A 24,987-nucleotide genomic window follows, 5' to 3' on the forward strand; every position below is an offset into this window, starting at 1 on the left:
TTTCAAACAAATGAACCTGTTCAGTATGCACCTTCAATAATCTATCCAACTAACTACCCACAACCTCCCTGGGCTGTGGTTGTGTATACAAATATTTTAAATCTGGCCTTACTTGAATGATTATCAATATTAGTCTGATTCATCGTGTGATGAGTCTAGTTCCAGCCTTTTACAGGTAAACAATGGTACTCATTGCTAGTGAATATAAAGTTAGTTCTTAAGTGTTGGAACTAAAGCATTCAAATAGGAATTGAGCCTAGCATACCTAGGCATTCCACTAGAACGGAATTTGGATTTGATGCTGATGCAAACTGAATTATATGCTTTCTTGAAATCATGTGTCTGCAATTGGTAAACAACTTTCTAATAAAGGGATTTATTTGTACTGCACAAACTGACTTGTGCCTGGGACCAACAACTAATCCTACTTCCAGCTTGTGCCAAGAACGATTTGTTGGCTATTGTATATCATCACGATACAGCAGTTATTGAGGGATGTTAGTTCTAAGGATGTTATATGACGTGCACTAAGAGACGGATACAGGGAAATATTCTTTTCTCGAATGGGGCGCTGTCGACTCACCAAGGGACACCATTCACGTGGGAGATATTTTACTTACTGTTGACTGCCTCCCAAACATGGCGGCCTACGAAAACATGTGAATTTTCGAATAAAATTGGTATTTGTACAGGCTCGGAAGATTTTCAATATGCCAACTGACACAAGAAGAATAAATGGACCTGAAAGTTCAATCAGTCCATACGCCTTTGTCAAATCAAAGCAATTAACTGATAAAGTAAGTGTTTATATGTACTTGCACTATTGAAATAGTATTTCGGACAATATAGACGGATATGCATTAGATTAAAGGGAGTCGTTCATATGTTTTATGTTGACATTTTTTAAAACTATGTTTAAATTGATTTGGCCATTGTTTTAATCAGACTTTAAAAAGCAGTCGCAGACTCAATTTAAGTCATATTTTTAATAGTGTTACTTTCACTTTTTGGAAAAAAATATCATTTTCTATCACATGTTTTATATTTATTAACAACAGAGCTCATACTTCTGCTTGTGATGATGTGTTATTATGATTAGAAGCATTTTGTTCACCTAAGATTATAATTTTTCGTTATATAGCCATAAAAAAACATGAATTGGGAATATGTTCACTCAAACAAAGACTGTTGAATCTTTGTTATAAAAGTAATATGAAAAGTTTACAAATGAAGGTACAGCTGAAACCCTTGGCTCAATATCGCTTGACTCAATTTTCTCATTGGCTCCAATTGGATGTAAAAGACTATTTTGTTTTACTCTTTGTAAGCATTCTCGCTTAGGTTTCAACTGTACTGTATTAACAAAAAATGATTTGAAACTTTATTCTTGCAAATGAATGTGACCATCTGACAATGATTTTACTTTATTGATGCAAATGCAGAAAACCAAAAATGATACCCTTTATTCCTGCTAGGCAGCAGAAAGTGGGCGTAGTGATGGAAGGACATTTGAAAAAGTTAGACCTATTTGTAAGTTTTATCATTTTCTCTTACCATTATCTCCATTGTGACAAAATGTTTCTTTATGTATGCATGTGGATGTTAGGTCTAAGAGTAAAAGGTAGGGTGGATAGGGTTTTTTATTATTTTTATTATTACGCTTTATGTAAGAAAGTTATTGTCATAATTGGGGAACAGTGCTAAAGTAATCTTCTGTATAAAACTTTAAAGGTTTTAAACTACATGTCATCAGTCAATTATAATTTTTATGCTTGAATGAACACTTCATATATCATAACAAATGGGTGACTTTAGATGGAATGAAGAATTTTGATAAGAAGTTTGAGGGAACTGTCTGTTGTTTAATGGGAAAAAAAATGAAAATTTATGTTTTAAAAATCAATTATGACAAAATCACCATATGAAAGTTTTTTATTTTTTGTCCCCGAACTAGCCAATTTTGCGAAAATCCATGAAAGCCAGTGATATAACTTATAATGAGGCTGCTGACAAGACTTCATATCCGAGAATTACATATTTAAGTTCAAAAATTGATGTTTTATGCATTTTTAGCTCGACTATTCAAAGAATAAGGAGAGCTATCCTACTCACCCTGGCGTCGGCGGTGGCGTCAGCGTCGGCGTCGGCGTTGGCATCACACCTTGGTTAAGGTTTTGAATGTAAGCACCTTTAAGTCATTATCTCAGTAAATACATCAGTTATTGCATTGAAACTTTGGTTATGTATTCCCAACTATCTAAGATACTAAATTAATGAAGTTAGATAATAGGCCTTTATTATTTGACTTATAAATTTTGGTTAAGGTTTTGCGTGTAAGCACACATAGGTTAATATCTCAGCAACTACTTGAGGTATTGCATTGAGACTTGATACAATGGTACTCAACCATCCAACCTACTAAATTAAACAAGTTAGATAACTCTAGTTTGCATTTAATGCAAATAATTGCCCTTTATTATTTGACTTATAAATTCTGGTTAAGGTTTTGGGTGTAAGCACACATAGGTTAATATCTCAGTAACTACTTGAGGTATTGCATTGATACTTGATACAATGGTAGTAAACCATCCAACCTACTTAATTAACCAAGTTAGATAACTCTAGTTTGCATTTAATGCAAAATAATTGCCCTTTATTGTTCGACTTAGAAATTCTGGTTAAGATTTTGCATGTAACCACATTTAAGTCAATATCTCAGCAAATATATCATGTATTGCATTGAAACATTAGATATGTATTCCCAGATAACACTTTTTTGAATATAATGCAAATTATGGGCCTTTATTATTTGACTTAGACATTCTGGTTAAGGTTTTGCATGTAAGCACACATAGGTTAATATCTCAGCAATTACTTGATGGATTGCATTGAGACTTTATACAATGGTACTCACCCATCCAATCTACTTAAATGACCAAGTAAGATAACTCCAGTTTGCAATAAATAAAATTAAAATAATGGCCCCTTTTTTATTCAACATAGAAATTCTGGTTACGGTTTTGCATGTAACCACTTTTAAGTCAATACCTCAGCGAATACGTCATGTATTGCATTGAAACTTTACACACAGGCTCCCATCTATTTAACCTTATTTAATCAAGTAAGATAACTCTATCTTTTATGATATATAATTTTTACCCCTTTATTATGCGACTTAGAAATTCTGGTTAAGGTCTTGCATGTTAGCACACATAGGATAATATCTCAGCAACTATTTGATGTATTGCATCGAGACTTTATACAATGGTATTCATCCACCCAACTTAATTGAATAACCAAGTTAGATAACTGTATTTTGCAAATAATGGCCCTTTATTATTAGACTTAGAAATTCTCGTTAAAATTTTGCATGTAACCACATTTATGTTAATATCTCAGCACACCTTGTATTGCATTGAAATTTAATCTAACAGTGATCCATGCATGTTTCGCCAAAACGTTTCAATCCTAACATTGAAAAGCGGCGGAATATACGAGCGCGCTGTCTCTGTGTCAGCTCTTGTTCTTAAACCGTTAGTTACGGTTTAAGCCATAAAACATTATTTTTCAAACTGAAATATGAATATCTGCGATCTGATTTTTGTGTCAGCAGTCTTATATCATTGGTTTGCAGATATTTACGCAAAAAATTGCTCTTTCCAAGACAAAAATAAAGAAGTTGTCAAAACGGTAATGGTGAGAGTGCAGTTTTAATTGATCATTTAACAACACTCTGCAATTTTGTAAATATAATATCTTTATATCATAGAAATCTTGATGGTATCAGGGTATTGCCAATTTCATTTTTTAGCTCACCTGAGCACGAAGTGCGCAAGATGAGCTATTGTGATCGACCTGTGTCCGTCATCGTCGTCCGTCGTCAACAATTGGACTGTTAACACTCTAGAGGTCACAATTTGGGCACTTTCTTAATGAAACTTGGTCAGAATGTTACCCTCAATAAAATCTTTGATGAGTTCGATATTGGGTCATCTGGGGTTAAAAACTAGGTCACCAGTTCAAATTGAAGGAAAATCTTGTTAACACTCTAGTTTTCATTTATGACTGTATCTTCATGAAAGTTGGTCAGAATGTTTATATTAATAATCTTCAAGTCAAGTTTAAATCTAGAGGTCACATTTATAAAGGTTTCTTCATGAAAGTTGGTCAGAATGTTTACATTAATTATTTCTAAGTCAAATTTAAAACTTGGTCATGTGGGGTCAAAAACTAGGTCATAAGGTCAAATCATAGGAAAAGTTTGTTAGCACTCTAGAGGTCACATTTATGACTGTATCATCGGGAATCTTGGTCAGAATGTTTATATTGATTACCTCTAGGCCAAGTTCGAATTTGGGTCATGTGCAGTCAAAAACTAGGTTACCATTATGTTCAATGAACTTGATTAGAATGTTATTGTTGATGATCTTTATTGGATCAGGTGAGCAATTCAGGGCCTTCAGGGCCCTCTCATTTCAAAATTGAATTGAATTGAAACTTGAGTTTTGATTTTCTCAATGATGTAAAAATGACAAATTGAATATTATAAGAATAAGGCAACATTTTACGTGAAACCTTGTTTAATTCAGATAGTTTTATTGAGCTTGATATATATATATCTTTAAATTCCAGTCTTGAAGACGGGTTTAATCACACAGGCCCAGGGTTCATCATACATAGAACAGGATGGTACCAAGGTGATTTGTGCTGTGTAAGTGACTTTTGTTTTAAATCTGCACCAAACTGTGATCAACCTCAGCGAAAGAACTGTTTACATGTGGACATAAATGTTTTTCAAAAAGTATATGAATGTGTGCCAGTATATTATAGCTGATTTATCCTTGCAGATAAGGTTGATAAATGGAGAATATTAAGTCAGTTGGTTGATCTGTGGGGTTATAGCACTTTGAGCAGCTTGTGTAATGTCTATATCACCCGAGACCGAAAGTTCAGTCCGATGTATCTTTACACAAGCAATTTGAAACATTCAAAGAGATCAACTGACTATCAAAGAATAATTTATAAATAAAAGTAGTAACATTTTTCTTCACAAAATCATACAAGTTTGATGACAAAGTTTTAACGTGCTATTTCTTATGCAAAGTATTGAGGAGGACAATTTAGGCATACTAGGCTACAGTGTGTAATAAAGATTCCGGTTCCATATTTTATGTTTAAATCATGCAGTATAGTTGATATAAAATGAATAGGTATAAAATAAGTATGACTATGCATGTATTATTTAAGCTTGATTAAGATAGCTGATATGAATCACTCTTGAGTCCATTTTCTGTGTAGAAACTAATGCTGGTGTTGAGAGGCCATGAAAAAGGACCCTTAGTAAGGATCAAAACCACAGTGTAATAGGCAGACACTGACGCTAGTTATTGGCATTGGTCAACAAGCCCTACCATTTAGAGTCCAGAATTTGAGCAAGCCTGGAAACCATGTAACCAGTGCAGGGCTGGGGGCTGGTGCTTATATCGACTGCTGAAAATCATTAATGAGAGTTTGATCAGGCTAGTAAGGTTTGAAAATGAAAACTGAGTAATTGATATCTTGGCTTTTCTGAGTTTGTTTTTTCTTTTTCTTTTTTAATGTCTTAGTACCAATTCTTTGGCTCATATTTTTTGTAAATCTTAAAACTTACTAGTCTAAAATAAAGTTTTTGGTATCTTGTATAAATTTTCATTAAAGCTACGGCCCTCGCGCCGTTATCAAGAGAGAAGAATTTAGCATGCAGGGTCAAATGACTTGTGAGTTTAAGTTTGCGCCATTCTCGTGTCGCCAACGGAGACAACACATGCAGGACGCAGAGGAGAAGGATTACTCTGTTCAGTTGTTGGAGGCATTGGAACCAGCCGTTCTATTGGTTTGTTTTACTTGATTTCTTGCCTCAGTACAACTTAAAACTCTTGCTTTAAAACAACTCATGTTCAAATTGTTTTCTTTTAAACTTATTTATGAAACAAGTTATTACATTATATTAATCACTCTTGCTGGCACAATGTTACGCCAGATTATATTTACAATATACATAAGAGTAGGAGTCTAATTTCTCTGGATCTTAATTATAAAGGACTTAATTCCTAAAAAAGAACAGAAAAAGAAAACACTCAGCAGTAATTGTCAAAAAAGCTTCAGATTGCTGTTAGCAGATTAGCAGCTATAACAGGAACAAGATTGTTTCAGAAATCAGCTTAAATTTGTGAAATGTATTAAGGCTACACTGAAGTGATCAATTTATCTGTGCTAAATGAAAAAAGACATTTTTTTTGTAAGATTGATATACTGTTAAGTTTGTTTTGCCAATCTATATGTATACGACTATGATTTGGACAAAAATGTTGAAACCTCAACAGGAAAGAAAAGTAAAAAAGAGAATTTGTAAAGAATTTAATCTTCAGCCCATATTTGTCAAAAATAAACACACAGCAGGTCCATGTATTTGTGTTTTGCAGCACAAGTTTCCAAAAGCTCAAGTGAACATCTACATCACCGTGTTACAGAATGATGGAAGTGGTGAGTATGTCCTGAATAAAGTACACTGAAGTGTATTTCAAGTGTAATACTTAATTTTATTAATTTTACATTTTCTACAAGGTAGTACAACAATATATTAGTCACTCTTATTGGCATGATGTGACATGAGTTTTTGATATTAGGGAAAAGCGAATGTCCACTGAGGATACCCACTTGCCTGCCTTAGTGTGATATAAGGGAAAACAAAAGTCCAGTCAGGATACCCACTTGTCCGCCTTGGTGTGATATTTGGGAAAAGCAAATGTCCACGAAATACCCACTTTTCCACCTTGGTGTGATATTTGGGAAAAACAAACATCCAGGGAGGATTACCACTTTTCCACCTTGGTGTGATATTTGGAAAAACAAATGTCCTGTGAGGATACCCACTTGTTTGCCTTGGTGTGATATTTGGGAAAAGCAAATGTCCACGAAATACCCACTTTTCCACCTTGGTGTGATATTTGGGAAAAGCAAATGTCAACGAAATACCCACTTTTCCACCTTGAAAAGCAAATGTCCATGAAATAAACACTTTTCCACCTTGTTGTGATATTTGGGAAAAACCAAAGTCCTGGGAGGATACCCACTTGTCCGCCCTGTTGTGATATTTGGGAAAAACAAACGTCCAGGGAGGTTATCCACTTGACCGCCCTGGTGTGATATTTCGGAAAAGGGAATGTACCCATAGGAAGCTCCTCGGTGTCAACCAATCAGTTTTACCTGTACACAGGCCAAAAATGAAGACTGGGGTGTCTTTTTAATATGAGAGTAATCAAATTTCAACTTACTTACAGACAACAAACTTTTAAAAAGAATACAAAATGTTAGATTTTTTTCTTTTTTGTCTTATTTTCAATTTTTTACTTTTGTCTTATTTTTGGCATTAAAAGAAAGGCAAGTCATTTTATATAGCACTGTTTAAATGAAAAATCACTTCGTAATTTACAGCTTTTTTCCTTACATTATAGTACAAATGTGTGTTCCCTTTCCCCAGCGCTGGCGGCTTCAATGACATGCGCGTCCATGGCTCTGGCTGATGCTGGTATTGAGATGTATGACCTCGTTACAGGATGTTCTGCAGTAAGTAGTATCAATGAAGATACATGTGCATAGTCTTAAAATTTGGCTGGAATGCTATGGCTTGAAAACTAGTGATGAATGAATTAAGGTATGAATGTTATAGATTTGAGATAAAATACTATAACTATATATATTTTATTTAAAATCTTTATCCTTCATAACTAAAGGATACTATTACTATTAGGGATAATTAGTGATACACTCTTCACATTCTATTGACATATGTATGGTATTATTAATTTGATTGTTAAAATTTGTATTAATATTATTTATTAATACAAGGTCTTTAAATAAGCTGTCCCTGATTTAAAGAAGAGCAATGTTCAAAGACTGAATAAAAGGCCATATTGACCTGCCTATATATAGACCAGAAACAGTTATTAAGTGACTTCATAATGGAAAAATCACTTCAAATTATAGAATAATTTAATACATCATGCTGTATCATGTAATAAAACACCTATTACTTTTAAGCTGTGAAATATACATTTGATATTGACCACAAAATCATTATTAGCTATCAGCTATCGCCTCGGTCAAAACTGATTTTTTGGTCATTATGACAGCATATTTTACAGTAAATAATTATATAAAATTTGCTTGCTTGTGTATGTATTTGAATATTGCCTAATGTACCAGTAATTGAAATAAATTCTAAAAAAACTCTTAACTTGACATGTAAGCAATTATATTAAAGATGTGGCATTTAAGTATCTCAACTTAACTGCATTACTTCAAGATCGCAACAATAGCATTTAAAGTATCTAAATGCATGTATCAAGGAACTTAATTGTTTGCTGTATTTGCTGACCAGGATATAATACAATGTTGTTCTAGATGATAGTAGTCATATGGTTCATGTATATCCTGTGTTATGAGAATGATGCAATGTGCCTCCACATGTTGGTTAGATAGGGGAAAATCACACTTATCCCAATATCTTGTAAGCATTGAGCTTTGGGCATTGAGTATATTTCATTGATTTCTAATTCTTTGGCTATTTTTCCAGCGCATTAAAGGAGACACTATACTGATGGACCCTTGCTCCTCAGAAGAATATTCAGACAAGGTGAATTGGGCTATTTTCTTTTCTTATATATATATTTTTTTTACAACATATTTTATGTTATACTTAATCACATTAAACTTTCAGATTTGTTACTATATCTAATCACATCAAAACTGCAGCTTATTTGTTTGAAAAAGAGAATTAAATGCTACATGAAAAAAAATTGTCTGTTAAGATGCACAATAAATGAGGTCAGGTGTTTTTGATGAGTTCAGTTGGTCGACTGCATACAAATGTTTTACTCATTCACAGACTTCATGTGGGAAACATTTGTTTTCCAGTAACTGAGCTATTTTACTGAAAAAAACAACAGGAACTGACAGTAACTCATTAAAACAGATGTTTGTAAATTGTCAATAAGCATTACTTGCGCTTTTCTGCAAATGAAAGCATTTTCTGTTATATTTTTAAAAAGTTGTTAACAATATTGCTCTTATATAAAAAATTGAATCACATGGGTTTTGGGTGACATAAATGTTTAAGGACAACGTTCAATAACTAAGATGCAGTATAAGCGAATTGCATTGTAATTTATCTGCACACTAGTTATAGAATGGCTTAGCTTCATCTACTTGTTACTGTTCTGATATGGTAGAGAATATTACACAAAAGCAAATGAAATACTGTCAAACATGCTACAATTTATACTAATCAATATTAAAAAATAGATCATTCTTATTACATACACTCGATTCTGGTTTATCTAGGGTAAAATCAACACCAATGTTATATTGTTACAGGACAGTGCTACAGTGAACAACGGCAGTGTAACAGTTGGTATCATGCCTTCTCTCAACCAGATCTCAGCTGTCACCTCTAAGGGGGAACTGCATTTTGAACACCTCAGAAAGGTAGACAATTAGTATACCTTGCTTTGAGAACTAACAGGTCTGACCCCACCAAATCAATCTCCTATATAGTTTTTCTATGGTCAATTGACCAGTTTGCATGCAAGATAACGCTGATTTCTAGTGCTTCACGACCCCCAACTCCATAATTATATGGGGAGAAAGCTTCACTTGTGTACTAAACATTATAAAACATTAGCAAAAAAGTAACATTTGCCAAAAGAAATATAAGATTGGTTGAACGTAACCTCTATGTATTCGGTCAAATGACAATATCCAGTGTACGAGGACAAATAATGCGATGAAAAGGTTAACATAAAACCAAGGCCATTGAATAGCTTACACAGAAATGGGCTGCTTGATTGGCTACTCTATTAACCACTGCTATCAAAAATCTTACATAGAAAAGTGTCGACACCTAATACTAGTGAACGATTATTGGTATATCATTCTGTTTTGTTTATTTTCCAGGCTATCCGTCAGTGTGTGGATGTGTGTATCCAGCTGTACCCTGTGTGCCAACAGAGCCTCACATCAGCTGTCGAGGACCTTATACAGAAGGGGAGTGATACCTGAGCATGATGCCAGGGACATTGAACCGACATGATAGCAACCCATTCATACACGTTGATGATAAAAGATTCGAACAATTTATGAAAGTCATTCAGTTTTTGTCATTTAACGCAGGCCAGCCTGCAGACTGTGACTCATAGAGGCCATTGGCTATATAATTATGTTTCATCAATGGAATTAATACTTTTAGTGCTTGAAATTAATTGGTCGTGTTTATTATCTTTAACATGTTCTGGCCTATCATTCTAATGCAATTATATCATACAAAATAAACATTTAAGTTTTACATGTTTCTTATGTCTATCACTGCAAATGGTTTGAAATGTGTTTCGATTTACATCTAAATTGATGTAATAATTGTTTTCTGTATTGCAAGTTTGCAACATGTATGCTCACAAAAACATTAAGCCATTGGATATGTAGGAGTATATCTTATTAGACACTGAATATGTAATATAATTAAGACACTGAATATGTTAAACTCTGCATTTACGAATTTGATAATTTGTTTATATTATACTATACCCTAGACTTATTATATTAAAATTAATGTTAATAGAACTTGAAAGGTCATGAATGTTAATTGTGTCATTCTATACACTTAACATGACTTAACCCTCTTTGAGTGGTTATCACTCATTAGGCTGAGCATCGTCGGACATACAAGTTTTCAGCCTGCTAAATGAAAAGACCATATCAGATTAAGCAAAGAAATATTTTCTTGATTTAAATGATTGAAAAAACCCCCAGCTCAAGTTTTTTTTTTTTTAAAATGGCTTGTCTCCCACATTGTGTGGTCAAAGCTGAGAAATAATTAATGATGGACATGAAATTGGTACTTTTGAACTTGAGACGAACAACAGATACGACAATACCAAGTATGAAGTTCCTGGATCCAAGCGTTCTCAAGTTATTGAGCAGAAACGAAAGTGAAATATGGACTGAAGGTCACTGTGACCTTGACCTACTGACCTTAAAATCAATAGGGGTAATCTACTAATCATGACCAACTAAAGAATCAAGTATGAAGTTCCTTGGCCCAAGCGTTCTTTAGTTATTAAGTGGAAACAGTTTTTCACTTCAAGGTCACCGCGACCTTGACCTTCTGACCTTAAAATCACTAGGGGTCATCCACTAGTCATGACTAACTGAACTATTGAGTATATAGTTAATGGGCCCCAATATTCTATAGTTATTGAGCGGAAACTGGTTTTCACTTCAAGGGCACCGCGACCTTGACCTTTGAATTACTGATCTCAAAATCAATAAGCGTCATCGTCTGGTCAAGACCAACATGCATACCAAGAAGGAAGTTCACGGGTGAAAGCGTTCTTTATTTATTGATTTTTCACACCAAGATCACCGCGATCTTGATCTTTGACCTACTTATCTCAAATTAATAGGTGTCATCTACTAGTTATGACCAACTGGCAGATCAAGTATGAAGTTCCTGGGTGCAAGCATTCTGTAGTCATTGAGCGATAAACATTTTTCAGCTTAAGGCCACCGCCAACATATCATTTTCCACCTGAACCTCGACATTTGACCTACTGATCCCAAAATTAATAGGGGTTCCTTGGTATATACTTGGTGTGAAGTAATTGTTAATCACATACTTATGTTAAGTGATAGTTCATCGCATTATCATGTCAAGTGATAGCTCATCGCATTATCATTTCAAGTGATAGTTCATCACATTATTTCAAGTGATAGTTCATCGCATCATCATGTCAAGTGCTAGCTCATCGCATTATCATTTCAAGTGATAGTTCATCACATTATCATGTCAAGTGATAGCTCATCGCATTATCATGTCAAGTGATAGTTCATCGCATTATCATTTCAAGTGATAGCTCTCATCACATTATCATTTCAAGTGATAGTTCATCACATTATCATGTCAAGTGATAGTTCATCGTATTATCATTTCAAGTGATAGTTCATCACATTATCATGTCAAGTGATAGCTCATCGCATTATCATTTCAAGTGATAGCTCATCGCATTATCATTTCAAGTGATAGCTCATCGCATTATCATGTCAAGTGATAGCTCATCGCATTATCATTTCAAGTGATAGCTCATCACATTATCATTTCAAGTGATAGCTCATCGCATTATCATGTCAAGTGATAGTTCATCACATTATCATGTCAAGTGATAGCTCATCGCATTATCATTTCAAGTGACAGTTCATCGCATTATCATGTCAAGTGATAGTTCATCACATTATCATGTCAAGTGATAGCTCATCGCATTATCATTTCAAGTGATTGCTCATCGCATTATCATTTCAAGTGATAGTTTATTGCATTGTCATGTCAAGTGATAGTTCATTGCATCATCATTTCAAGTGATAGCTCATCACATTATCATGTCAAGTGACAGTTCATCGCATTATCATTTCAAGTGACAGTTCATCGCATTATAATTTCAAGTGATAGTTCTTCACATTATCATTTCAAGTGATAGTTCTTCACATTATCATTTCAAGTGACAGTTCATCACATTATAATTTCAAGTGACAGTTCATCACATTATAATTTCAAGTGATAGTTCATCACATTATCATGTCAAGTGATAGTTCATCACATTATAATTTCAAGTGATAGTTCATCACATTATCATTTCAAGTGATAGTTCATCACATTATCATTTCAAGTTACAGTTCATCACATTATCATTTCAAGTGATAGTTCATCACATTATCATTTCAAGTGATAGTTCATCACATTATCATTTCAAGTGATAGTTCATCACATTATCATTTCAAGTGATATTATTTCAAGTGATTTTATCAATGAAGAAACAAAATTGAAAAACAAATGTATTTACAGCTTTATTCACATACTATTACACCAGGACATACATACATGAGGCAACTACGTGAGACAACACTTCAGGCTAAATGTGGTCAAAATCACACTTAATGTATTGGTCAAAATCACATTTATAATTTATACATCATGGAGAACATGCATTACATACTTAACATGGCAGATGGGAATTATCACCTATATACATATAATTTTACACTGAATACGCGGAGGGAAATAATCAACTATATATAATTAAAATACTCAGTTAAAGGCAGACTTAATTTCGATAATGGCTACCAGTTATTTACAATACCTACATAGCAAGTTTGGCAAAAAAACTGTGGATTGAAAATGATGAAGATACAGGCTAGCCATTCAAGAATGTACATAGGGCTGTCATAACTACCTCAATGTATAGAAAGACTTCCAACAATCTTCACTCAAAACTGATGAAATCCTTCAATAGAAACAGGAAGCTAAACTTACCACTGACCTACTCCGCAATGTTCAAATGCCCCCAGGACTTGCTCAAATCTTTGAGTTTAAGTAGCAGGGCGTGTTAAATATTTTTTACCAAGCACTAGTGTAAGACTTCCGGATTGTTCATCAGTCTCATTTCGATTAATGTAGTTTTACACAGTCATAATAGCTTATGTACATTTACCACAAAGTAATAAAGAACAACAACAACAACAACATTTACCACAAAGTAATAAAGAAAAAACAACAACAACAATCTCTCAAATGTCTCTAACAAATTAGCGCGTCCATTCGAAACAAAGCTAACCCTACCAATAAAAAAGCCACTATCTATAAAAATACATGTAGCGTACGTATGTTTACTCATCCCACCTACCAACAGTGGAATTCAAAATGTCTGACGGCAACACGTACATAAAGAGAAGTCGTGAAGCTTCCCTGCTATAAAATGATAACTGACATCTCTATGTAACACGGGACTGGTTTTAACCAGAAAATAGATACCAAAATAGTTAATGGTGATTCTAACCGGCATGTGGTTACTCAAATATTGATATGTTGCTGTTACTTGGTAACGCAATTATGTTAGCACTTTTATGAAAACAATATGTTAGCAAATTAAATAATACAACAAGTAAACTACATCGCAGTTTATAACATATCAAATAACATGTATGCACAACTATATAGCACTTCTGTTCGTTAGTTTTTTGTCAAAAAATGAATGAGACGGGGAAAAAATATTACATGATATCTGCACATGAAGTTCAAATCATTACCAAAGATATCTATCAGGCCATTGTTAAATAATGATGAAGAAGTAATGAAGAGAAAAACACAACCTACAAATTACACAATGAAACATAACCGTTCAATTAAAGGCGCACAATAAGGGTCGATGCAGTTCTTAATTTTTGTGTAAATGCATTTTTTTGCATGTTTAACTCAATTGACTTAATTGACTTAATGATCAAAACAAACAAATGCATATGATTTAGGTACATATATAAACAAATTGGCGATGTTTTGGCGCTTTTCTAACTGGGGATTTTGTGGCTAAGTAATTTAAATATACAAAAAAAACACAATCAAAGTGGCTAGTATTTTTATCCGTACTTAAATTATAGGTATTTCTTTTGTTTTTACCATTCAAATCAAAGGAATTAAAGATGATAATGGATTATTTATTTTTATTTTGCATCAACCTCTATTGTGTGCCTCTAATACATAACCGCGATCTATTTCAAACATAAATACATCATCACAAAACTTCCATAAGCATTCATGAAACAGATGAAACAACATACGATAAAACAATAACTGTATTGGACAGAATTAAATCATTGAAATATACAGTGCTACACTCAATTTTAAAACAATCAGCATAATAAAGCATAACAAAACAATGTTTGTTCCCGGTTTCCCAACCTACCCTATTTGTTTCGCACCCGATCCTATTTTTATGGCTATCGGACATACTTTTTCTAACCTTTATTCTTTTTTCTTTTGGTATAAATATTTGGTAGTCAGTTGTACGGGAAGTAGGCCAATTGAAACACCTCGGCCATTATTCAACGAAGCTTGCCGGAGTTTGCCGAGTTGTTACGATTGAAAACAGGCGTGAATGTACCAAGACTAAACGGCAACGGTTCAAGTGTAAAAATTATAATCAGACATAACTTTAAATAACTGAATAAAGCAAGAAAAAGATCCCGACCATTTACCCTATATTTTGGAAGTGATATCGGAAACAAACCATTTTTGTTTGGCCTGAATAAATTACTCAAAGCGTCCAAGATAAAAATAAAACAAAAGTACAAACTCTGCATTACTTGAATCAATGAAGATAACATTGGTTTAAACATATTTTGGGTTAATTCACATATAAACAGCGAAAGCTATACAGAATACATTGGAAAACAAATTTTAAATTGAGGCGAAAATTCAAAGGTATTAGTTGTCATAACAAAATTGGCATGAAACAAGAAAAAAAGAGCAAAAAAGATTATCCTAGTTATAGTGAAAAACATATGAGAAACAAGTGTAAACATATATGGAAACATGTAATGGTAAAAAATCAAGAATCAAGACAATATCGATTACAGCACGTATGCATGGCATAACAGCTAATCTTTGGTTTTAAACCAATAGTTTATCTTTATAAACTCAAATGTTATTTCTGGCATGCTGTAGCTCCACGGCTGAACACTAAAATGCTATGATATATGAATAGCATTTAAAACACGCACAAAATGTAAATATTTGTATTTACATATAGTTGTTTGTTTGTCCTTTCACGTGAAGTATGGAACGAAAAAACAACAACATAAATACATACACTAAACGTGCAGATATGACTTGCAAGATACAGTCCAAAAATGTAAAGGTTATGTTTTGAGTGAACACAGTATATTAAGTTGTTTTAACTTATAAAGTTTAAACAAAGTGTAAAAAATGTTTTTCATGATAACAAAGAAAGGTTTAACGGATTGCTAAAATATCGTCTGCAATTCTTGATGGATCCAGAACAAACCAGTTCTGTATTCTTTAGATGTGTAGAGACCCCTATCTCGGACGATCGATCGGCGCTCGATGCAGGTGGCCTTGTAACATTGTACAAAGCAAAACTTAAATAAATGAAGAAAATTGATCCGAAGTCTCAGCACATGATCGTCCAATCTGATATCGTTATAGCAGTATACAGATATTGACAAAACATGAACAAAATATACATGTATGACCAACTTATCGGGGTGACAATGTAGAACCGAGGCATAAAAAGCCTTGTTAATATGAATATTTTTAAAAAATGACACACTTCAAAAAGAAGCAATATTTCTACCTTTTCACATGTATAACACATGAGATGATAAAACGTATGAGATACAACAATACATTCCCTGAATGTATGCTATTAAAACTTCAGCGGAATGTTTAATATCGCTTTACACTACCAATCAATTAACCTTGACTTCTATACTACCAATCAGTTGACTTCGACTTGTATGACAGATATTGCTGGTTTCGTGTTTTTCTTCGCAGCGATTTCAAGTACAATGTAGCAGGTTGTTGTTACTACGCATGCGCCGACGATGAAAAGTATCTTTGATATCATACAAAGCAAATTAGACATGAGGAAAACGGCTATTCCAGCCACTCCTTGTAGAATCCGACAACTTCCAAACGCCTCCTCATAGCGGTCAGCGAAGACTGCCGATATCAGACCTAATGAAAAGGAACAAAATAGGTGTGGTCATCTGTCATTCCACTCAAGCAAAATGACAGAACATAGACTCAAACACTGCTAAATATGAGGATGGTATATTAACTGTCGATCAATCAAATGCAATAGCTCATTAGCACTGTAGCTTATCAAATGCAGTTCCTATCAACCCCCCCCCCACACACACACCCTATATGCATTATAGTAATAGTATAATGGTGTAAAAATTAATGGTGCATACTATTGGTCTGTGACTGCCATATGCCATCGGCGAACCCCCAGACGCCCAACATCGCCAGGAGCCAGGGTTTTTCCAGCTCAGTCGGCTCCCAGTACATCATGCCGATGAGACAGCCCAGGTTTAAAGCGGCAGCTGAAAGTACACAATATTGCTGGAGCGACCTTGTATTTTATGTCGATGGTTTATATTATCATAAAAGTTTTACTCACTATCTTGCCTTACCTGACCCTTGCGACGCGTAATGATTTTACCTTGCATTCCGAAAGTCATACGGCGAGGTCCTGTTAACAGATTTGTTACTAAATCCTGACAAAGGCGCTAGAAAGAACTAGTTGAACCTATTTTAAGCAATGTGTGAAAGCAGGTATGCATTTTGTTTGCGAACGATTCACCTTTGAAATTAGACTTTGATTTGTCCTTCACACCCACTTTCAAATCGTGGCGATTCCTTAATTTTATTTATTAAAACATGATTATATATACGCTAGATTGTGGTCTAATGTTGTCGTGGAAACCGGAGTACTCGGAGGAAATCCGTTTGTCCGGCTTTGTGCAAAATATTCGTATCGTTTTAAGCAGTTCATCAAAATTAATGTGCTAATGCTAATGAGTTGAGAGAATGCTCAAGATTGTTGAATGAACTGATCTTAGCATCTATGAATAATTATAATTAAGTATCTATTATTATTGGTCGATGATTTGTTTCGGAAAGTCTGACAAAATCCGCATTCCCCGACCCCGCTGGTGCACGTCCTCGGACAGCAGGAAAACGCCATCTACCAATCCTCATCCTTGTGCTACGGTAAATAACCGAATTTACTTACCTTGGATAAGGCAAATTTTATTTGCTTAAACTTAGCCTTAATCCACAGGTAAACCAACCTATAAGTATTCCTTATTCTGTTTTCTCAAGATTGTTTTAAACTCCTTAACAAGAAGATCTAACATCCCACTTTTCCTTTGGCGTGGAAACAGTTCCAAGTGGCACCCATGGAATAGTTTACTATAAAGTAAACTAAACCACTGAAAACAAAAGTTGAGAATTAGCACAATAAATGGGAGACATGTTCCCTGAAAGAAAAAACCAGGAGATTCCATTTTATTTTACTCCATATTGTAAAATACTATGATGGTGGATCACTATCATCTTGGCTGGATTGACCCTGCTTCGCTGGTAAATTTAAGACTTATTTAGTAAAGTGAAACACGATTAATCTACTGTGGAATAAAAAAATTATTAGTTCATTGCAATCAATCGTTGTAATCAGTAAATATTTTCAGACTTAATTGCTTAAATCAAATGTAAAAGCAAACCAAAAACGTTCTACTCTAGCTGACCTACCTAAGAGAACAATGGGCATTCTTCCGGTCAGGCGTGTAACCTTGGCAACTGCAACAGAACTCAGCGACCCACACACCCCATAACAGATCATGGAATAGCCCACCATCTGAACACCGAGCGGACAGGTGATGAAGCTCTGAACAAAATAGGGATACAAATGACAATACAGAAATTATAAGACCAATGTCAAGTATAAAGTATTCATTTTACTCATGATAACATACCAATTAAAAAGCGGACAACCCTTATGTAAATAAATGCAAAACATTGCTAAAAGTGGTGTCAATAAAATCGAACATATGACATTTTCACCCACGAGGCAGTGATTTTTTTGGTGCAATTTACTGCCTTCTAACTGCTGTTTCCCCTTGCGAAAAACTGGCCATTTTTCCCTGAATTTTGTATTTTTTTCCCAATTTGATAAATGTACATTACGTTTATGAATAAAAGCAATGAATTCCTTGAAATATAAACAAAATCTTGACAATACTTACCCTTTCACAGCATAATGTATGCATAAAAAAGTTAAATCATGTATATTTGCCATTATATTAGCTATTTTGGCCTGATTTTGTATTTTTCCCAAAGGCAACATTTTTTTCCCAATTTGCAAGGCACAGGCGGTAAAAATAATACCAAAAAAATCACTGCGAGGGAATGTTTTACGAATTTTGTTTTCCACAGTCATGCTTCTGAAACACAACTAAGAAGGTAAACCGCATATGTATACTTTTAATATGTCGGCGACGACAAAGCCACTGCTCAGGACGGTATAAAGACACAGCGGTACGGCGAGGCCAAATTTCCGGTCAATGAGAATCTTGAAGATTCCCACGCATCCTTTCCCTAGGTCACGGCAAGTAATTTTTTTCGGGTTAAAGTCTGGTACCTTGTCTAGCATACAGTATATAACAACAATGGAAATGATCCCACATGAAGTATACGTTCCTATAAGGAACAGCTTATCCAGATCGTCAAATACGGAATCTCCGGTGACGTCACTCTCCATCGAGCAACTCTGGCCACCACATGTGGCTGGAACTGCCACCACAGCGTCAGTGTTATTTGTTGTGTAAGTAGTGTTTCCGTCTTGGTAAATGTTCACTAGAATACTAGCATTGTTTGGGTTCTCATTGTAAAACTGTTGATGCAATTCCGTTCTTGTTACAGCACTCATAAATATAACAGAGGAAACCAGATTTCCGACGACCGTTGCAAACTGGTAGCTCAGAGAAAGTATGCCAAAATAGCGACTGATATAAGTCTCAAGCGACTTCTTTTTCATTGTGGCTTCAAATAATCCAACCTCGGTAATGTAAGTGCTAATAGCGTTTAAGAACACAGCGGAGGTTATTCCTTGAAGAGCAGCGCTTGGAACTAGTGTGTACACTTTGGGGTAGTAGTTTGCAACAATATTGAAGATATGTCCACATGCACTCCAGCAAAGACAGGTTCTTGGGGGAAACCTTCGGACGATAAACGGACTGACAAAACTCCCGATCATGTACGTTGAAAAGAAAACAGCAAGCGACAGAACCCCAACACCGGCCTCGGTATTGATGCTACTTTGCAAATTTCTCAGTCCAAAGACAGCAGAGTACAGAAACATATTGCTTAAGCAAACCATGAACACATTCCTCATGTTTCTTGTCTTTTGTGGAGCGACGTATTCAATAATAGGTTGGAGTTTTTCAAGCGATTGTACATTCAATTCTTTACCAATCAAACCAGAACCAAACTCGGACTTCGATATTTTTTCAGCAAATATTCTTGATAGCAGTCGATCTTGGAGACCCTGAATATCATCGCGTTTTGACAACGTGTTACAACTACTTCGGACTCCATCGTCTTGGACCGAATGCAGATTGATACTGCACATACTTCCAAACTCCCAACCGCTTCCGTATATCTGAGGTGGTTGAATGCCTGCCATTTGAACTATATCAGTGACGTCAGTAAAATTCAAGGTCAAAGCTGACCCCGTAAAATCAAGAAGAGCAGCATCCACCGAGTAAGATGTTTGATCAGGTGCATTGACTGTACAAGTGTCAAACGTGGGGTTTGGAGTCGTTTCCTGTACATTTTGCTCGTGTGCAACAGTGTATGTCTGTTCAGCCTTCTCCAGAAGTGGTGTTTCGCTACTATAGCTTTCAGCATCGGATGTACTTCCTTGGTTGGTCTGCTCTGACCATGGATGTTGCTCACTTTCCATTTCTAAAACAAGTTGAGTAGCTGTTAAGTTCGCATTTTCTTCAAGTATGTTTTCTGGCACCGGGACTTCAGAAGACATGGCTAAAAGGAAATATATATTATTAACATGACGAAACATAATCATTTTCTGTCGTGTTGTATTGTTACATGGTACGCATCATGTTTAAAACACTTGTTTTTTCAATTAGCAAAACAATGGCAATAACAAGATATAAACACCATTAACATTGAACTTATAACTTAATGAAAACGGAAATGTACACTCTGGCTCGATTTTCGGAAAAGAAATGCTATTATTGACAATAAATGTGTTTTGAGCATGGTCTAACTCATTGGTCATCATTCCATCCACAAAATAATCACCGAGTAGGCATTATTGCAATGTGTTCCTGATACTTATTAATTATTTTTTACACAAAAGTCAGCGTATCCTGGACAACTACCAAATAAGCAAAAGCAATCATGTAGGAACTGTGGAGGCGTATATCCACATTAAAGCACATGTCCAGCTCAGGGTGCAACGTGCAACTATTACCACAAAAAGAACCATTTTGTAAAGGTATGCAGAAAGCGCTTTAGGCAAGGAGGCCAGCAAGTGCGATAACTCATTGAAACTGGGACAAGAATGACAGTGACTCGGATTCAAAGGTTAGTTTCAGTATTCAATATAAGTTCCAGGAAACTCCCTAAAATCAAAGTCGAAATTAACAGAATTGATGCAGTTGTGTTGGTGGACACAGGTTCCAACCTAAATGTGCTTGTTACACAGATAAAACGCAAAATGGCAACTATGCCTAAAATGAAAAACAAAATCGAACACTAAAGCATACGCACTGGTAAAAAACGCTCTTCCAATCGAAGCAAAGAATTCATTCACCATAGAATCTGATTTGAAGTACACAGCAGCGGATTATTCTTGGAGCATCCGAAAACCTGGTCAGCTATGAAACTGCTGTGGAATCGGAAATAATACCAGTATTAAATCTGAGTCCAAGGACGAGAAATACATTCACTTATGTGAAAAATTTAAGCCAGTGTTCACAGGGCTAGGGAAAGTTCAAATTTCAACAAATCAAATTTCATATCGATGAATCTGTAGCTCACACAGCAAAGGCAACACGCCGCGTACCAAACACCCAGAACAACAGTACGCGATTGAAATAGAGACCGGAGACACCTTGGGTTTCGAATCTGTTGGTAGCACCTAAATCCAACAACCCTGATGAAATTCGCTTATTTTTAACATGAGAAAAAAACAGTTTAGCATTGAAGCGCGAAAGGCATGTCGTGCCTACAATTGATGCTATAAAATCTGAACTCAATGGCTCCAGAAGAGGACTTCAACAACGGGTTCCATCAGCTAATACTGCCCGAAGAATCGCGTAACATGATCGTGTTTGCCTCATATGACTTTCGAGATATAAACGCTTAAATTTCGGTGTGAGTGTCGCACCTGAGATATTTCAAAACAAAAAGACAGGTATTATCAGGCTATGATGGGACACTGAATATTTCAGATGACATTATACACGGGCCAAATACGGAAGTACATGATGCCAGGTTAGAAGTCGTACTTTAAAGACTACAAGACAAGAACCTTACTCTCAACAAGCAAAAAGGTGAATTCGGAAAAAGTTTAATTAAGTTCTATGGACATATATTGTCGGAAAACGGAATATCACCACACCCGGAGAAAGTCGCAGCCATTAAAACATGGAAAAAACGAAAAATAGGCAAAGTTAGGTCATTACTGGGCATGACAAACTACTTGTCAACGTTCATGCAAGGTAAACCTAGCATAGCCTGTCCTGGCATAGCCTAGCCTGCTGACTCAGTATTTTGTGTCGGGTCAGGCCAGGCTAGGTTTTATACATATTGAGAGTAAAATCTTTGAATATACTGGTGTAAAACATGTTAAACAACGTTTGCACAACAAGCTGACACGACCCTTTAACCCACACCAGGGAATGTTATCTCATCAAAAGGTTCGATGATTACTGTCCGCATTAAAGACCGGACACTACTTATAATGAGATGCTCTCCACTTTCAAGTTTGTCAAACCACAAAATGGAACAAACACCCAGCCATACAACGGGAGGTGAATGAGGGAACTACGCAGTACGGCAGAAAATACGGAACAACTGGATATTCAACGCCACCCACAGCGTCAGCATAAAACCCCCTAGATGTTTTTAAGACTAATCGATGGTCCGATTAATTTAACAAGTATGTAAATATCAAGTTATAAGTCCATAAAAATCATGTATACAATGATTGTATTCGAAATCACGGATTCATGTCTTAATCTCTAATCGAAAACAGATCATGATAAAAATACCGGTTATGAATTTAATGTTAAAGTGTTAACGTTCATAATCATTCAAGGTATAAATTTGTTGACGTTCAAGTATTTGACTCCCATTTTCAAGTTTCTGAAAATTAAACTGACTAATGACCTCGGCGAATCATACTAGAGTAATGTGTTCATTGTTGACTGTCGGAATGTTATTGCTATAGTAATTTCACATGCCATTTTATATTGGAAGTGACCGGGTCACACATTTCACTTTTCTTTATATAGGGAAAGAAGGGATCGATTTATAGACTCTTAAAGCTGCAATCTTACAGATATACCATTTTTACAACTTTTCTATTTTTTTGTCTTTGAAAGAGCAAATATTTGCGTAAATATCTGCAAACCAATGTTATATGATTGCTGACATATTTTCGTTCGAAAATTAATGTTTTGTGGCTTAAACCGTTACTAACGGTTTAAGAAAAATGCATAAAACATCAATTTTTGAACTTAAATATAAAAATCTTCGATTTATTTTTTTGTCAGCAGTCTAATTTAACTGACTTCCATGGATTTTCGCAAAAAAATTGGCTCGTTCCAAGATAAAAAATAAAAAAAGTTGTCAAAACGTTCAATCTGTGAGAGTGCAGCTTTAAGCACTGAAACGATCAAGTTCACAATAAACTCTTAAAATTCAGTTGGTAATAGAAAACATTATGATCAAGAAGTATAGTAAAGGGATTTAGTTTTTTTTTATAATGAATTAGACTTTTGGATCGATAATCTAATATTATAAATAGAATCCATGTCCGGAAATGGGAGGGATGTAGTGGTCTCTGCAAGATCGATATGCCCCACCAGCTAGTAGTCAGCGAATAGCATTCACGCCTTAATATCTATGCATGTATTCAAAGAATCATAGTTAGTTGTTGTTTAACTGTTGTACAGAATAAGCAAATCCCGTTTTGGTTCTGACTTATATACCCCTTTACATACACAAGGGGCTGTTACTTTATGTTCTTATTATGCACAAGACAATTGTAACCACGGCCCCAGGCCCGGGGAATAGCGGGAACTTTGACTTTTTGTCCAGCCAATCCCAGGTAAAATATCCGCCTTGCGGGAACAATCTGCTGGTAAAATATCCGCTAAACGCTCCGCACCCCGGGGACATCCTAGGCAAGGCCAATTCACCGCTATTTCGGCGCGAAAACAAAACCACCGCATTCACTCGGCACTGCGCCTTAGTAGGTGGCCTGGAAGGTAAAGCCACGTCCCATTTTCCCCGCTTCCCGGACCTGGGGGCCGTGATTACGATTGGCTGATGCGTTATACACTACACAGAACATTACCATTTACATTACAAAAATCGAGCCATTGTGGAAATGCACATATATCGCCGCATTGCGATCATAACATTACAATAGTATTTTTATTCGGAATAACCTAAGTTGTATCAAACTAATACGGAGATAAACTAGACTGAAATTATCCGTCTCTTAGTTAAAAAATACGATACGTGAATACATGCAATCCAAGATAAAAAATAAACCGTACTAAATTTACCTTTGTCTGTATCCCATAGATCGGCCATTTTATTCTGTGTACTGCTTCAACTGTTAAAACGATCTATATGCAGGTTCAGTGAGTATATTTCGTAGCCTCAATGAGTCAAGTGTCTTCTGCTACAATGAGCATATTATTTCAGCACAACAGATAGTTGTTAATTTCCTTGTCAAAACGAGCAATTTTAGGTGAACCTTAATGCTCGTGAATACTTCAGAGCAAACCAAAGAATGGATCTCAGAGCAGCTGATAGCGCTAGATCGATATTGACGTAGAAAGGTCGTTCTTAGGTCACTTCTTTCGTATTTATAAACGCGTGTTCACTGAACTTCCGCGATCTTCCTCTTTATGTTAATTCGATTTACATGAATGTTAGGTAATATGAAAACGACATAAAAAGAGAAAATATATCAATGATTAACAACTGTATCAATAATAAATGTGATTATTGAAAAACAGTTTTATAAATCCCGTAGTATTCCTAAGCAAAATTAAAACACATCACTGATGATCGCCTTTATAGCTGCTAGCTGGATGAAACCGGTTATTTAGGAAATAAACCCTACTCACCGAGGCTCGTCCGATTGAAACAGACGATAGGTTGAGGATGAACTAAGTTCCGGTTGTAAGATTAGGACGAGCTTTATCGAATGTTATTCTTGTGCACCAGTCAATTGTACCCCCCCCCCCCCCCGGAAGGTGAAAAGCGGGGAC

General features: G+C 35.3%; 2 protein-coding genes across 4 annotated transcripts; one reads left to right on the forward strand and one right to left on the reverse strand.

Moving 5' to 3' along the window:
* Window positions 1–630: 630 nt before the first annotated feature.
* LOC128243585 (exosome complex component MTR3-like) lies at window positions 631–10,381 on the forward strand. The gene is made up of 9 exons (XM_052961436.1): window positions 631–797; window positions 1,476–1,530; window positions 4,633–4,711; window positions 5,698–5,872; window positions 6,462–6,522; window positions 7,520–7,605; window positions 8,615–8,674; window positions 9,415–9,525; window positions 9,994–10,381. The coding sequence occupies exons 1-9, from the start codon at window positions 711–713 to the stop codon at window positions 10,096–10,098; spliced, it is 819 nt and encodes a 272-aa protein (XP_052817396.1). The 5' UTR covers window positions 631–710; the 3' UTR covers window positions 10,099–10,381.
* A 2,539-nt stretch (window positions 10,382–12,920) lies between these two features.
* Window positions 12,921–24,808, reverse strand: LOC128243852 (protein unc-93 homolog A-like). Of its 3 annotated transcripts, none has more exons than XM_052961832.1 (5): window positions 24,274–24,808; window positions 18,930–20,491; window positions 18,200–18,335; window positions 16,858–16,989; window positions 12,921–16,618 (listed from the first exon to the last, which is right to left on the reverse strand). In XM_052961832.1, exons 1-5 carry the CDS (start codon window positions 24,299–24,301, stop codon window positions 16,380–16,382), a joined length of 2,097 nt encoding a protein of 698 aa, XP_052817792.1. In that variant the 5' UTR covers window positions 24,302–24,808; the 3' UTR covers window positions 12,921–16,379. The 3 variants fall into 3 exon arrangements, 1 of the variants encoding a protein (XP_052817792.1); XR_008262915.1 differs by having other exon boundaries at window positions 16,604–16,618; window positions 16,858–17,880; window positions 24,274–24,807; XR_008262916.1 differs by lacking the exon at window positions 12,921–16,618 and adding an exon at window positions 17,740–17,880 and having other exon boundaries at window positions 16,853–16,989; window positions 24,274–24,807.
* Window positions 24,809–24,987: the final 179 nt, after the last annotated feature.

Source organism: Mya arenaria, chromosome 8 (assembly GCF_026914265.1).
Source record: "Mya arenaria isolate MELC-2E11 chromosome 8, ASM2691426v1".
Lineage (NCBI taxonomy): Eukaryota > Metazoa > Mollusca > Bivalvia > Myida > Myidae > Mya > Mya arenaria.

Bases quoted from the DNA above. Each gene is read 5' to 3' on its own strand.
- LOC128243585 (XM_052961436.1), top strand. From the start codon at position 711: ATGCCAACTGACACAAGAAGAATAAATGGACCTGAAAGTTCAATCAGT. The intron at 8,675-9,414 runs GTGAATTGGGCT...ATATTGTTACAG, and splicing joins CAGAAGAATATTCAGACAAG to GACAGTGCTACAGTGAACAA. The intron at 9,526-9,993 runs GTAGACAATTAG...TTTATTTTCCAG, and splicing joins ATTTTGAACACCTCAGAAAG to GCTATCCGTCAGTGTGTGGA.
- LOC128243852 (XM_052961832.1), bottom strand. From the start codon at position 24,301: ATGGCCGATCTATGGGATACAGACAAAG. The intron at 16,990-18,199 runs GTAGGTCAGCTA...GTGTACTTTCAG, and splicing joins AATGCCCATTGTTCTCTTAG to CTGCCGCTTTAAACCTGGGC. The intron at 16,619-16,857 runs GTATGCACCATT...CCTTTTCATTAG, and splicing joins ATGGCAGTCACAGACCAATA to GTCTGATATCGGCAGTCTTC.